This window comes from Stegodyphus dumicola, chromosome X1 (genome assembly GCF_044657685.1).
Source record: "Stegodyphus dumicola isolate Sdum_Otavi_A_Nest chromosome X1, ASM4465768v1".
Taxonomy (NCBI): domain Eukaryota; kingdom Metazoa; phylum Arthropoda; class Arachnida; order Araneae; family Eresidae; genus Stegodyphus; species Stegodyphus dumicola.
This window is the reverse complement of record NC_140780.1, coordinates 169,496,580-169,513,526: the sequence shown is the minus strand read 5'-3', so window position 1 is coordinate 169,513,526 and position 16,947 is coordinate 169,496,580. Positions and strand designations below refer to the sequence as shown.

The 16,947-nt window shown below is 31.9% G+C and overlaps 1 protein-coding gene across 3 annotated transcripts in view; it reads left to right on the top strand.

Moving 5' to 3' along the window:
* The window catches only part of LOC118205485 (histone-lysine N-methyltransferase SUV39H2-like), an 89,208-nt gene that overhangs the window by 49,841 nt on the left and 22,420 nt on the right, over positions 1-16,947 (top strand). For all 3 annotated transcript variants that reach the window (XM_035377770.2, XM_085808345.1, XM_085808344.1), the window contains exon 6: positions 7,259-7,411. In XM_035377770.2, the coding sequence (XP_035233661.1) occupies positions 7,259-7,411 (153 nt within the window). The remainder of the gene's footprint in view (positions 1-7,258; positions 7,412-16,947) is intronic.

The window sequence follows — 16,947 nt, the reverse complement described above, 5'->3', positions numbered from 1 at the left end:
ATTATATTATGACCACCCTCCATCTATAACAAGCAGCTGGAGTATGTAAAGCGGAGTATGTTGGAGTATGTAAAGCGGCTATGCATTGTCTTTCGCTATATAGCAAGTTTTGCAACACAATGGGAAAAGCAGCTGATTTATCAAACTTCAATAAAGGTCAAAATGTTATGGCTTGGCAATTGGGAACATCAATATCAGAAACGACCTGTTTAGTGGACTATTCACATGCAGTTGTTGTAAGGACATATTGAAAATGATGTATGGATGGTGAAATGACAAGGTCGCCGACCAGCAGTGTGTTGTCGCTGGTGCATTAATTCCAGAGGAGAACGGAGATTTGCTATGCATTGTTCGTCGTGACCGAAGAGCTACAACAGCTGAAATCACCACCAGCTACAATAGTGGCGACTCAGTGTTTCTCAACACACTGTGCAGTGAACATTGCTGGGTATGAGCCTATGCAGCTGGAGGACGAAGCATGTCCCTGCACTGATAGCATGTCATCGCCAGCTGCGTCTACAGTGGGCCAAGAAACATCGGAATTGGATATTAGAAGAATGGAAGAAAGTTGCATGGTCCAACGAATGACATTTTCTGCTCCAACACATCGATGGACGTGTGATAATACGCTGATTTCCAAACGAAACCCTGGCTCCCGAATGCACAGTTGGACGGAGACAAGCCGGTGGTGGGGTATTATGGTATGGGCAATGTTTTCATGGAGCACATTAGGACCTATAATCCCCATAGAGCAATCCCTGACATCTGTGCACTATATGAACATAATTGCAGACCAGGTTGACCCATTCATGGCAACAGTATTTCCAGTAGGAGATGGTGTTTACCAAAAAGGATAATGCATCATGTCATAAGGGTCGAACTGCCAGGGAGTAGTTTGAGGAACACTCCAGTAATTCCAAGATTAATTTAAAACTATACACATTTTACCCCAACAAAATAAAGTTCAAATGAGAGAGAAATAAGTATGCATTGCTTAGGGTTGCGAAGTGTAGAACAGGAAAAAGTCCATTGTAAATTAACTTGCAACAGTTTGGCTGGATTTGAGATTGGAAGGGGGTGCATTTTCACAAATTTTCTTTCAATGTGGCAAGACAGTAAATAGAACAGAAGACCTAATTGCAAGAATTGCATACTTAAGATAGAGTAAAATTGAATTTTAGAATTAATTCTGGCTGAAAGTTAACTCAAGGTAAAAAATTTTACAGTAAAAAAAAGGGGGGGACAACTAGAATATTTACTGAACGTTTTTTTAATCAATTTAATTACAAAATATACAAATCTTTAAATCTTGCAGACTTCCTTTCTTGTCCTTCCATGGGTCTAAGACGAGCTTATTATGACCTGTTAGTCTAAAGATTAGATAAGATATTTAACAGCAGCTTTATTAAGGATAATAGTTAATAAAATTAGTGAGTATGCTATTTTTTTGCCGTACTTGTGTAAGTACAACTTGTTCATTTTCTTTTAGGTTCATCATTCGTCTTTTAGGCCATCAACTTCTGTGCATATTCTTTTAAATTTATTAATTTGGTTGAGTATTGCATTATTGATAGCTTTTCTAGAGATATTGGACTTCCAGTTGATGAGTTTAATTGTAGCAAAATTAAAGATTCTTCTTTTGTCAAGAAGCTTAATTTTCTTATAATTAATTATATGAAGATCAAGATGTTCTATTTCTTGTTAATTTTTAATGGTTTTTATTAATTTTTAAGTAAGAAGGATATATTTGAAATTTTTCTATTGCATCAAAATTATTAAATGTAATTCGGTATACCTGTGTTTGCTAAAAGATTTAAATTTGTTTGGTCAAGAGATTGTTGAAACTTAATTGAGTAAATAAGTAAAGGGCAGAAATTGTGTCAAGAAGTTTTTGCTCATAGGAATTCCATTTACTTGTTTAAAAATGGTGTTATTTAATTTAATATAGTTGTTGAACAATGTGCATTTCAGGTAAGTAATCCATTTATGTATTGTAATTATTGTAAGCCTTTCTAGGAACAAGTTTGGAAGTTGTGAATGATTGTTGTGACTTTCTTGTAAGGGTAATGCAGTATACAAATTCTCAAAGTCATAACAGTTAATTTGTAGCTCTTTAGTTGTAGAAATGATTGTTAATCTATTATTAACCCTTTCCAGATTGGCATCCTAAACACACATTCCCTATGTATGTCTCTTGTTGGGCGTCCCACCCAAGCATCACCGGAAATTGTGCTCATGGGACGGGTGATGCATATTATGTACACTTTGTGCTGAACTTTTTTTTAAAGATCACTAGATGGCATTTTGTGTCCTTTACTTTTGAACTGAACACAGTTTTAAGAGTCTGACCTTCAGATTGATCCCATTCTGCTTAACTTTGGTTTTGGTTATTGTGGAGGAGATAAGGAAACTAATGTAAACAAGCATAGCTTGTCTCTTTGACTCGGCACATGATATAAACATTCCTGTTTCTGATGTCCCTTCAAATCTTTTTCGTATTATTTTTTCACTAGTACGTAGGTTTATTATGTGGGGTTCTGTTACTCTTTGCATTGCTTTTATTGCTTAGATCACATACTTCATTTCAGAAATCCTTGACTTCAATTTATTATGGTGACCAAGCACAATTTATCAAAGCAAGGACATACTAGTATGGCAAATGAGCCAATTGGTGACGTGGATGAGGGTGATGATTCATCTTCTAAAGAGTTTGGTATTTCACTGATTCTGATATGGACATTTTGTATGAGAGTGAGCTCACTGAGTGCCTGCCTTCCTGATTCTGAACTGAAAGATTCTTTTACTTTTTCTTGTAAATAGTCTTTCTTGTGTTTTTTGTATTTTAAGTTTATGAATGTATTTTGTCAATTAAAACTTAGGAATAATTTGAATGGCACTTCTGAAAATTATTTCTCAAGGTAAGCAATTTTTCTTTTGCATTTTCGTGTAAAGTAAAGGAAAAAGATTATTAAATGCTAATTTTGGTGCATATGATAGCATAAGTAATAATCTAAAGTGATACCACAACCTTTATTTTTTGCATGAATATTTTCCATTTGCTGTGATGTTATATTTAAACAGTGTAAAAATTGCTTAATTTTGATGAAAGTTACTAAATGTTTCATGCAGTAAAGCTGTGAAATTATCATTTCTTTGCTTGTAGGTATTGTATATTCCTACTCATTCATTCCATCCATTTTATGTTGTTTCGGAGGATTCTGTTTGATGAATATTTGTGCATCAAGTTATTTTTTATAAATGAAGTTGGATTAATGCATGAAATTTGCACTGAAGCAGAATCATTTGAATGAACAAGTAGATATAACACCATATCTATAGAAATCCATATACAGCCTGTATTTTTGCAGCTGTTAGTTGTAGACACGTATTTCTAGTTACAAAAGTGTTTTAAATGACTCGAATGTTCATGTTTTTGCATTTTTAAGTTTTAAAAAATCAATTTTGTAAAAGTTATGAAACCTAATTTTTATTCCTACTTCCTATACTTAAAAAAAAAAAAAATTACTCATTATATAAAAAAAAAAAAAAAAAAAAAAAAAAGAAGAAGAAGAAAATAAATAAATAAATAAACACATGATGATGCTTATGACTCCTATAGGACAAAATTTGACTGAGATATTTCATTTTAAATTTGGAGATTATATTCCGAGGCCGTCTACAAATTAAAGACTAAAATGTTTACATGTGTTAGTTACTAAAAATAAAATATGAGTTTGAAAAAGGTTTCTGATGTTAATAGATTAAGTAAAGAGAATTTCTGTATTGATTGCCATGAAAAATATTGATCAATATATATATATATATATATATATAAACAGTACAAAGTCTTTAATCCAGACGTCCATAATCCAGACCTCAAAGCTACAAACTTTCTGCGTAAACGCATAATATGTTTACTCATGCACATTTCATGTATAACGGACAACACAGTCAGAAGTCGTTAATCCGGACTCGTCGGGACTTCGGCGATTCCGGATTATCGATTTTTCCGGATTGTAGATCATCAGTTTAAATCTGGTAAGATGGCATGCAGAAATTACAAAATTAAAAATATGAAACCGTAATTTATGAAATAAAGAACAATTATGATCTAAAGGGTATCAAAATTTACAAAAAAGCTTAATATTTATTTGTTTACTTTATTAAATATTTCTTTCAATGTAAGTTGTTTGCTTCGTTTTCTGTGATAATACTTTTTCTTTAATTCTATAAACAGACATAATTTCTTGTTCAGTTAGAGTTCTGCTGTTCAAGTCCTATAATTGCTGTGTCGAGAATACCGACTAATTTGTCAATCGAAATTTTTTCATTTTCAATAATTTCTGTGTCACTTTCTTCACTATTGGAAGCAAATTATAATGACGAGGAATTTGATTTAAATCATATCAAAGACGGAGTACATCGAGATGAAATACTACATTTAGTAAGGAATTATAAGCCAAATAAAATGAAAACATCTGCCCTGAAAAATAAGGATAAAGCTGATAGATCATCTTCCAATTTATTGCGCGCCGCAGCGTTGAAAGCATCTGCCCTGAAGATACGTATAGTGCTGACAGGTCAACTTCCAATTCATTGCGCGCCATTCCCCCCTCATCACCCGCCGCAGAACAGTGCGAAATTGATAAACAGATTTTGGAATGGTGAGGTCATTTTTTGCAGGATTTCCACTTTTCTTTAATGGACTTCGAAACATACTTTCGCTTTGGTAGATCCTTTACATATTAGTAAATATATATTGGAAATTCTATTTGACATAATCTAAAGTTCAAGCTTACTTTTATAAAATTGCTCTAACAGTCTGCAAAAAATAATAAGCCAGATCCAATTCGAAGATTAAGGAGCAACGCAATCTGCAACATTAACTGAATTAGATAATTTTAGCTTAGCTTATACCGTCCGTTATACATTAAACGCGCATGCGTAAACGTATTTTGCGCATGCACTCGCGCATATTCGCAGCCGTAAAGGTCTCACGCGCATGCGTCAATGGACGCATGCGCAGAAAGTTTGTAGCTTTGAGGCCCGGATTATAGATCATTCCGGAATATGGGTGTCCGAATTAACGACTTTTGACTGTATAAGCTACGCTAAAATTATCTGTTTCAGTTAATGTTGCAGATTGCGTTGTTCCTTAATCTTCTAATTGGATCCGGCTTATTATTTTTTGCAGACTGTTACAGTAATTTTATAAAAAGTAGGCTTAAACTTTCGATTATGTCAAAAAGAGTTTCCGATTCTGGAGCTGCCAAAGGATCTACAAAGTGAAAGCATGTTTCGATGTCCATCAAACAAAAAGTGGAAGTGCTGCAAAAAATGTATAAAGGCATGAAGAAAGTGACAGAGAGGTTAGTTAAAACGAAAAAATTTCGATTGACAAGTTAGTCGATATTCTCGGCACAGCAATTACAGGACTTGAACAGCAGAACTTTGTAACTGAACAAGAAATTATGTCTGTTTATAGAATTAAAGAGAAAGTATTATCACATAAAGCGAAGCAACTTAAACAACTTGCATTGAAAGAAATGTTTAATAAAGTAAACAAATAAATATTAAGCTTTTTTTTTTTTTGTAAATTTTGATACCCTTTAGATCATAATTGTTCTTTATTTCATAAATTACGGTTTCATATTTTTAATTTTATAATTTCTGCATGCCATCTTACCAGATTTAAATTGATGATCTATAATCCGAAAAAATCCCTAATCCGGAATCGCCGAAGTCCCAACGAGTGCGGATTAAAGACTGTACTGTGAATTTTTTTTTCAAAAAGGCAATCTTAAATTTTTTAAAGATTTTTCCATTTTACATAACACTAGCAGGCCTTAGTATTGGCTCATAGCAAACTTGTAATATCATATCCATAAACTGAAACAAAAATGTTATTTCTTGTTTAATGTATTTTTGTATGAGTATTAAATTCTAAAGTCATAAAATTTAATGAAAATGTTAACACTTTTTTACCATTTCAAAACACAAATTACATAGGGTGAAATTCTTTTGGCATATCAAGTGTAACAAAATTATAACACATTATAAATCACATACACATTAGTAAATCATGAAAGATTGTCAGTGAAGGGCATTTAAAGAAAAAAATAGATCTTGAATTATTTAAATTTGTTTATTAACATTGATTTGAAAATGACATCAAATATCTAAAATTTTAAACTCAGTTAACTTTTGTTATACGGGAGTCAGAGTTTTTTTTTTTTTTTTTTTAATCTTTTGTAATGAGTACAGAATTTCCCTAAATATAAGTATAGGGATCAGAGGACCATATAAAAAAGGTTAGATTTTATAATTTTTATAAAAATGATTTTTTTTTTAATTTAAAAATGCAGACATCAATATCTGCATAATTTAAAACATTTTTATGATTGGCAGTACAGTACAACTCCAATTATCCGAACTCCGACTATCCAAATCGCTTTCAGAATTTTTCAGGATCAACCGAAGAAGAAAAGGAAAAGGGAAGAGATAGGAGAGGTTGAGAAAGATGTGTCACTTGAGGAACTAAGAAACATTCTTTTGAAACTTCCTGAATGTGTAGAAGTTAGTGTTGAGGATACAGCAGAATGTATGATGTGAGTTTCAAATTCCAAATGATGAGGAAATTATTGAAAGTGTGAGAGAAGAAAGTGTTGAAGAAGATGACCTTAATGTCGAAGCTGAAACAGACAACAACTAGTGAAGCCCTTGCCGGTCTTGAAACTGCATTGAAGTAGATGGAGTGTTAGCTCTCAAAAATGGATGAAGTCAGTCAAACAGCTTATTTTGACTGAGATGTTCAGCAAGGAATAACATTCAGCACTTGCAAGTACTGTACAGTACGCTATATAACATCTATGTAAAAGTGTCGCCTTTTCATTTTAATTAATTAAAACTTCTTTTTCTTTAAAAATAGTTTTTTTCTCCCATTTTCAATATATAGTACATACAGTAATTAATTAAAGTGTACATAGATCCTTTCTTAGAAAAAAACCGAATTTACCGGAATGTGGTCCGGTCCCAATTGATTCGGATAATTGGAGTTGTACTGTACATGTCTGTGACTGAACAAGTAGGAAAATAAATGCTAAATAAGGAGTTTTATGGACATGATATATACCGGTAGTTAGTGCTCTTTCAGAAGGAAAGGAAAACCAGATTTCTTTTCACTTAATGTTACTTTTAATTTGTATTGTTAATAATGTTTTTTTTTTTTTTTTTTTTTTTTTTTAAATTTATTTGATAGGTAATTACCTCTGAAGATGCGGAAGCTCGTGCAGAAACTTATGATCACATAAACAGAACTTACCTGTTTGATCTTGATTATGATAATGATTCCTGTACTTACACTGTTGATGCACGGCATGTTGGAAATGCATCGCATTTCATTAATCATTCGGTTAGTATCATTTCACTCACATTGCTGCGATTTAATGCAGCATTTCCCAAAAATTTTCATTCAGATGCTAAACATTTATTTGAAATACTGGCCATACACATTTCACTTTTGCTTATATTCATGTTTGAAAGAAACTTAAACAAATCTTTGAAGCCATGTTTAAATATCTATCCATTTTTTTAATGATAAGAGGTAAACACAACATATGCTGTATCACTTTAAGTTTACTGTTTAGACCTTTTTGGAGAGCATAAGCAACTGCATGATGTTTTTGAAAATGCTTTTCGTATTATGATGTAAATGTTAAAAATATATTACAAGATTTGTAATTGAAAGCAAATATTAAAACTGCATGTTTTGTTACAGGGCTGACTCTGAGCTTAAGCAACAATAGGAAAAAAATGTTCAGAGGGTGTCAGTTACATTTTCTTATAAACTGAAACTAAATGAAAGTATATTCCACTTTGGATTGTTAATACAGTCAACTTGAGATTTGCCAAAATAATACTGGCAAAGCATCTTTTAATTTAAAATCGTAGCTAATCCAGTGGTAGTTAAAAATTTTTAGGAAAAAAGAATAACTAAAGCAAAGAAGTATTAGTAATAATTTGTGTGTATTTTTAAGCTGTTAAATCTGGGTATTCTTTAAATTATGTAAATTGAATCATTATTGAAAATAAAATAAATGCATGGTAAATAAAGGAAGAGTAAACATTATTAGAAATGAAAGAACTAATTAAGTTGCAAATGGCATTAAAGGACATTATTTACAGTACAACTTTAACAAAGTGATTGAGCTAAAATTTTTGTGTAAAATATCAGTTTGACCTTTTGTTCTTTATTGTACATTGTATATCATAGAATATGTATTATTAAATGGCATACAGTTGTATAAAAACAACTCCAAGATACTCTGACACCATGTGTTATATTGCTGTTATTCCACTCATTTTCTTTTCCTTTTTGTGTTTCCCATACACAGTTTTATTTATACTTATGGTTTGATTGTCATAGTAATTTTCCATTATTTCGGGGGGGGGGGGAACTGCACAGGATTAGGGTGTGCCTAATGCTCCAGCTGCCCTGTTTCGTAGTTTTCACTTATCAATGAATTATTTTGCATGAAATTAATCAAAAAAAACTTTCATAGTATTTAGTAAAACAACATTTTTCTTTTAAAGTTTAAAAAATAGCATATTATTGTAACTGTTTTAGTCTGTACCTTTAACATCGTACCAAAATAATGCTTCATGGGTTGCAATTTGGGAAATGCTATTGTGAAGTATAGTGTAAAAAAATAAATATAAGTATGCATTTTTCTTTATTGGAAAAAATGGGTAGTATCAAAAGTAAATCCTAAACTTTTAAATGAATAAGTATATTTTTAGAAGTTCTAGATTCATATATTTCATAGGAAAAAATATATATGAATATTCGGGTAGAGTAGTGATTAGGATTTTTAGAACTTGTCTGAGACAAGATTGTTTCTGTGACTCAACAAAGTATTTTAAGAATAATATTATTATTACAAATAATTTACATAGCAAATCTTATTCTGTTAACATTTCATTCAGATAACAAATAATAAAGCATTTGGGTACTAAAAACCATTCTGTCATAAAAGGTGCTATTCTGAGGATGAAAACCCTTCATGGGCGTGCCCATGGAAAGGTCGAGGGTTTAGCTCGCTCTGACTCCAAAACAGACTGATGGATTTGTTCATCTCCTGAGTTCTTCAGTGGAGAGGTGCATTCATTTTCTCTTGTGTCTTGTCATTTTCGAACAGCATGCAGCCTGCCATTCCTTTGCAACGCTACACCTGTAGGCAGAGATATTCCGGGCCCGTGATTGAGATATGGCCACTGCTGATGGCTAGAGCTTGTCCTTGACTGGTTTAACGCAAAGTTCTTTGGTGATAGTGGCATATTACCTCCGTACGCTGTGTGTATTAGTTCACTATGTCTCAAGCCACCCTTTTAAAACATATTCTTTAAGAAATCTCCCCTTTTTTAAAGGAATGACTGAAGTCTACACAATTTAGCTATGTTTTCATTTCGTGATTATCTCAGTTATTTGAATGTTGATGTTTAGCTGATTTTTTTCTAGTTACCCTTACACTATGTACTATTGAAATAATAATTATATTGCTGCATTTGTACTAGTAAGCACAGTTCAGTTGATACAGATTTAGAAGAAATGTAATTGCTCAGAAAGGAGGTCAAATCTTTGTCCCTTTAAATTTTATACTTGGGTTATTATTTAAATGCATTATTTTATAGTGCTTAAGAACTAATTCCTTTATAAAGGATGCCTCCATGTATGATTTGCTGAAGAAAACTTCCTGATATTCACAATACACATGTGGACTCCAGCCTACAGGAAAACTTGTTAGTAATCAATGAGTGAACATTTTTACAACTTTAAAAATATGCATAAGGCATATTTTTAAAATTAACCACTCTACATTTAACTTAAAATCCAATTTTTTTAAAGTGTTAATTACTTATAAATTATGTGCATATTTAATTAGAAACTTTTTATTACTCGAGCACAAACATTTTTAAATACACTAATAGGTTTTTGAAGCGAATATTTTAAATTCCAAATAATCATATAAAGGGGAAATCGGAAAGAAAGGAAATTCTTTGAGGTTTTGAGATTCTAATTTTTATGGGGAAATAAAAAATTAATCCTAGGTAAAGAAGAAGGGAAGGAAACACTTCATATAATCATATTAAAAATTGTATGTTTAGTTGCATATTTCTCCTTTTTTTATTAATTTTATTGTATGAAAATCAAGAAGGAAATTGTATTAATATTCAATTTCTGAGGAATGTGGTTACAGTATCAATTTAAATGAAAAGTGTTCATTGATAAACTAATATTAACAATCAAACTGTTATTTAAGAGAAACCTGCTTTCCAATACATATCCACAGTAGTATTAACTTTACAATATCTAATAAGATAGCTTCTTTTTACTTCCCTGAATCTCTCCCATTCTTGTTACCCACTGCTGTTTCCTAACCCCCAAAGTTTTGCTGGAACTCCTGTCTGCGTTATCTACTATAGCCTGCAAATCGTTGCCGTCGTCTTCGTCTCCATGAAGATTACCACATGTAATCTTCAAAACCATCAAAAGCATTAGATACCTCAATTTTTTTGAAGCTCTTCACTAATATTGCCTCATTGGTCAGAGCTCAGGCACCCAAACTCTACAAGGAAATCGATTAGTAAGACGAAAACAATCACTACTTGGATGAATCCATTTTAAAATTTAGAGAAGCTAGTTTTCTGAACGGTTTTTGGAAGTTGAAAATTGCTACTAACATGAATACATAAAAAAATGTTCAGAATAGTGTGCTAAAAAGATAGGGGGAAATATGTGGGTAAATATGGTATATATTATTTATTTATAATTTATGAATGCTGAGATTTATAAGTACAGTGTTTAATGTAAGGATATTACAAAATGAAATTAGCCGAAGAATGTAAAATTAAAAATATCTAATTTAGTATTATTATGCTTTACATCAGAACCATATTATAAATAGTTCATTAACTTAAATCATGCATTATGAAATGAATTTAACTTAGTTTGGAAATCTTTTGAAATGGCATTGTTGCACAGTAAGTAAACTTTCCCCAAACACCTAGTTTTGGGAACTAAACCTCCTGGTTTTCATATTTCAAGGTTGGCAGCTATGGATTTTGCCCATATGTGAGTTTCGACTATGCATAAAAAGTTTTCAATAGTATGCATCTTTCTAATTACATTATTTGTTAATTTCTTAGCAGATTTCTCCATCATGAAAATGTTTTCTAGCAAATTATGATTTTTTTTACAATGCAATATTTTCTGAAGTAATCAATTAAAAATTACATAAATGATAAAATTGCATTGACGATTTTGCCAAACATGGAATGCTGTTATAATAATGTACCTACAGGGTTTTTTTTTTTTTTTTTTTTAATTTACTCTATGTATGTTGGTAATATAGGTAACTGAAGTTAATTTCCTTTCTCCCTTTTTGTCCACCTCAAAATTTTGCTGTGTGCAGTTCCTGTTAAATTTGTGAGGTAACCTTTTATGTTTTGCAATATATCTGAACAATAATGGCATGGTGAATCTCCAAAATCTATGATAAATCAATTAGTAGCATCTAAATTCTGTATATAATGGTTCAGTTGTATTTCTAAATTTTAGCTTCAAAAAGTAACCAGTCTAATTTAACATGTTCTCTGCCAACTGTAAGAATACTTGTATTTGGCAAATTGAGGTTTTGCCAGCTACGAGATAAACCTGCTACTAAATGCCTTACCAGAATCACTGAGTATGAATATTGTGGTATCAAATGCATCCAGTGTTTATATATTTGACATACAGGAAGAGGCTGTACAATAGATTTGTCTTACTGAAATGGATAATTTATTTCTCAGAACATAGATATTATAACTAAATATTTCTTTTGCAAAACCACTTTTTGTTTTATCTATTTCTTGGTGTATTTATTTGAGAAGTGCTATAAACGGGCTGCTCAAATACTTGTTCATTGACTCGTGTAAGACTAATAGAAAGAAACATATTGCACGTGCAGGAGTTTTGCACAAATGCACAGGACTTATATAATTCCGAGTTATCTCGTAGTTGGCAAGGAGAACAAAAATATTATTTCATATGCCAGTGATTCTCAACCTGTGGTGTACGTATCATTGGTGGTATGCAGGAGAAAAATAGACGGTATGCAAAGAAGCAAAGTTTTTTTAGCTATTAAATTCAAAAATTAAGTACCCCAACATCCTGTTTAAGCTTTTTCTTGTTTTATTGTTCATTTAAATATTTGTGAAAAAATATTAAAGCAAACTTAGATTTTCTAAATGGAAAATTGCCTATGATTGACTAAACGGAAAAGTGATGATTCAATGATTCACAGGTGATGGATCCATGACAGACTACTAGCACTAAGAATATTGAAAAGAAAATAATTGTTTATAGACAGTGTAATGAAACCTATTGAACTATTTATCATTTGGATTTAGTTGAAATGAAACGGACCCTCAACTTTAATGTTTTATTTGGGGTGAACTATCATCCAAACGGAAGCATGAAACCATCGTTTCTTAAAAGCCATCTTGAATCTAAGCATGCCAATGTAAAGGATAAATCTGAAGAATATTTTAAGAGAAAATTACTGGAGTTCAAAAATAGTAAAGAAGTAATGAATGGTGTGGCTACTTCAAGTGAAAATGCTTTGGAAGCTAGTTACCTGGTAAGTCTAAGAATTGCCAGGACAGCGCAGGCTTACACTATTGGAGAAAATGTTCTTTTACATGCAGCTAAAGATGTTGCTTTAATATTATTCAATGAAAAAGCACCTAAATGAATGTAATAATATTCCGTTATCAAATGATACAGTAAGTTGATGAATTCATGAAATGGCAAACTTTGTTCAATTATTAGTTTATATACATTTCGTAGAAGATAAACGAATTGTTGAAGGGGTATTTTGTGAATTACTTCATGCTAGAGAAACTGCAAATGAAATTTTCAAAGTAATTGACAATTTTATAATGATAATGATGTTCTTTGAAATAAGTGAAATGTCGTATGCAGTGACGGAGCTCGGGCTTTAACAGAAAAACATTCCTGTGTTATTTCTCAAATAATGAATGTCACACATGAAACTAAATTTACTCACTGCTCCATTCATCTTGAAGCTTTAGTACCTAAAACAGTCCCCGAAAACCTAAAAATCGTTTTGAGTCAAGTTGAGGAAATTTTTCATTTTATTAAAAGCCAAGCTTTAAATTCAGGAATAATTACATTTTTTTACCAAGAAATGGGTAGTAAACATAAAATGATTTTGTTACATTCCAAAGTAAGGTGGTTATCCAGAATCGTTTTAAATTGTCTTTTTGAACTTCGATCTGTGATTCAAAACTTGAATTGCAAAAATGTTTATTTAGTGAATTATGGCTGGCACGTTTAGCATATTTAGCTGATATTTTTGGAAAGTTCAATGAATTAAATTTAGGCTTACATGGACAAAGTTTTAATTTGTTTGCCATTTGAGATAAAATAAATGCAATAATAAAAATACTCGAGTTAATAATCAAACAACTGGATAATAATATTTTAAGGTTTCTACCACTTTTAGAAAGTTTTCTAACCGAAAATGATTCGAAAATAAAAGAATTAGCATCTGACATTAAAAAAATCATTGTTTTTCATTGAAAAAATAATTTCAGCATTTATTTTCCAGAGGAATATAAAGAGGAAAATTGGATTAGAAGTAGATTTTGTTCAAATTTACCTGAAATTTTTTCTCTCATGAAGAAAATAAACAATTGATAGAAATTTCCCGTGATCAAACTTTAGTTGAAGATTTCAAAAATAACTAACTTTCTAAATTTTGGTTGAGCCAGAAAAAGAATTTAAAGGCATTTCAAATAAAGCTATTAAATTTTTATTGTCTTCTTGCACAACCTATTTATGTGAACAAGGATTTTCTTCCATGTTATGTTTGAAAAATAAATAGAGAACAAAATTAAAAGTGGATCCTAATTTATGGTTACATCTAAGTGAAATAAGTCAAAACATAAAGAAATTTATCTCTCTTAGTTCATGGCAGAGGTTGAGTGTCCATTCCAAGTAAACCCAAATGGTAAATAACTTTCATTATAGTTTCTGTCATTTTTTTTTTCCAGTATTCTTAATGCTAGTAGATTATTCTGGATCCATCACCAGTGAATCACCACTTTCTCTCTTAGTCAATCGAGCCACTTTTCCCATTTTGAAAACTTAGGTTTGTTATATTATTAAAAATATGTATTATATTTTTTAAAAAAAAGTCAAAGCACCAAGAAAGACTTTTGCGATCTCAACGAAATTTGGTATGCAAAAACATCTTGATCGAACATGCAAATGAACAGGAATTGCAATTTCTGAAGTATAAAACCAGTAACAGAGGCAGAAATTTTATCTTTTTTTTTTTTTTAGTGCCATTGTAATTCCGTAAAGAAGCAACTAAAAATGCCATTTCGACAATATCGAAGACCTTACAAACAACTAAACGACTTTGAACATGGTCGCATTGTTGGGTTGCATGAAGCTGGGTGGTCATACCGAGCAATAGGTCGCCACCTGCAGCGTACAGACACTGCTGTGCAAAGACGTTGGCAGCAATGTTTGTTATAAGGAAATTGCCGATGAAATGAAGGCTCTGGAAGGATCACAAAAGCGAGGCAAAGTAGTATGATTGTTCGCTAGGCCCAAACCGCCACAACTTTAGTTGAAGATTTTTGGCTATTTTTTTGTCATTGTCGACTATTCAACGCACTACAGCCACTTCTATACCTCCCGCGGTACCTTTAAGACGCTTGCCTTTGACTCCACAACATTGGCGGAGTTGTCTGGAGTGGTGTCGCAGCCGATCATCATGGCTGCCATCAGACTGACATCATTTCTCTTGCATACCACCAACAGTGTTGCCAGAAATTTTTCAACTAAAGTAGCAAAAGAAAACTAAAAAATTGCAAATGACATCAGAGATCACATGATTTTTGTTACATCATAGTTACACATGCTCACTTGACCTCTATCGTCATTACAAATTTACTGTCCATTGGTTCTGTAAGTTACTGTAATTGATTCTTAGTCTTTTTAATTACGTATCTTAGCTTTAACAAAAATTTTAAAACTGTATTGCTAATTTTCAATTGTTTAATTTTCCGTTTCTTTTTTGGTTAATTCTCATTTACTTTAGGTTTCTGTTTTAAAATTTATTTGTGCATATCCATTCTTAAGAGATTCTCACATTTATACTGTTGCCACTTTTATACTATATTTTTAAATTTATTAATTAAACTGTTAATTTTTTAATTCATTTCTTTCTTTTTTTTTTCCCTTAACTGGGAACATTTTTATTGAGGAGTAACTTTCAGTGAGATTTCTGTTGTGCGTGGTGGATTTATTTCACATTCTGATTACTTCAAAAAGCCTCGTTCTTTCACTGTTAAATTTATTTGTGTTTCTACTTAGAAAAATACAGTTGCTTTGATTTTTAAGTCATTTCCATTTGCTTGGTTCTTAGCAATATTATAATCAGGAGAATGAATTTCATTTTTTTCCCTGTTTGGGTATTCAGTATGTGGCACACAAGCTGCAAGTTCCTTTGTCCAATTCATGATCATGATAGACAGGGTTCATAGCGGTTCTTACACGGGCTTTAAGTCCTTATATTTGAAAATAAAATATACTTTTTCACTAAAGCACTTATTTTTTGTTTTTAGTGCCTTTTTTTAACGAATGCACATTCCCCCCATACCATAGCCGGAACTAAATAAACAACTTTTCTTCCTTATATGGAACGTCAGATGGTAAATCATACCCCCAGAAATAGCTTTTCACCCCCTTTCTCTTCATTAACATAACCTTTGTTACGGACAGGTGCACGTCGTTCTATTGATAAAAGAATTGCAAAAGCGGTAGAAATTTCCGGATAGAAAATTCCGTGTTCTTTTTCTCCCACCCAACACTAAACATGTTTGAATTTCTATCAAGATTTTAATAACTTATATTCTCGTTCCACGTAGTCAGTTCATATTCGCGTTCATTATGATCATTATGCTTATATTATGAGCATATGCCATGAATATTTATAATAATATATTTGCAGTAACTGCTGATGTATAGGTAAACTTCAAAAATGGGTAAGTGTGTTTTAACACAGTTTTCTAAGGAATAATATTCGAAATGGCATAAATAAAGTAAAGGTAATAGAATAGTTTTTTCCCCCCCCCATTGCATTATACAGTACGGAAGTTGAGGGGTTTTCTCCTTTCTCCGCAAAATCTCAAATATTGAAACCGTTACAGTTCGCAGCAAAGCAAGCAACAGAATTTTTTTTTTTTTAGGTCACTTTCCAACCTGGATCGAATAGGACTAAAAGTTCTGCGGTCTACCAAGCGAAGAATGATTCTATTCCGGAAATTTAACCCAGTCTATTCAAAATTAGAATGAAAAACATCCCAGATTGGTAAATGTCTTTATTAATCAATATGAGTATGGGAAGAATATCGCACGGAGCGCGACGTGCCCTGCTCAATGATAAATATGCCACATGGGCGCATGATGATGAAAACCGGACAAAGCAAAGGGGCGTTTTCCTTTATTTATTCTCCGAATACCGGCAGCTGTTGATTCCGATTGCATAATATCACATGCGGAAGAATTAATGTGCACATATTGCACAATAATGTTTGCGATATTTCGTACAGATAAGAGAGTTTTACTGTGCTTGCTAAGCAGATTTTTTTTTTCAGTTCTATTGGGCTATTTTTTTGTATGATGCACATATTGAAATGTCAAAAGCATTATTTAGCTGAAAAATCTAAAGAATGGCTACTGTCTACCCCCTTCCTCTTTTACCAATTACGCTCCAAAATCTGGAATTTTCAGATATTCGGCAATTTCCAAGTATGCCGGTTAGCTTTCCTAAGGATGACTGCATGAAGCAATTTCCCAGTCTTCTGATT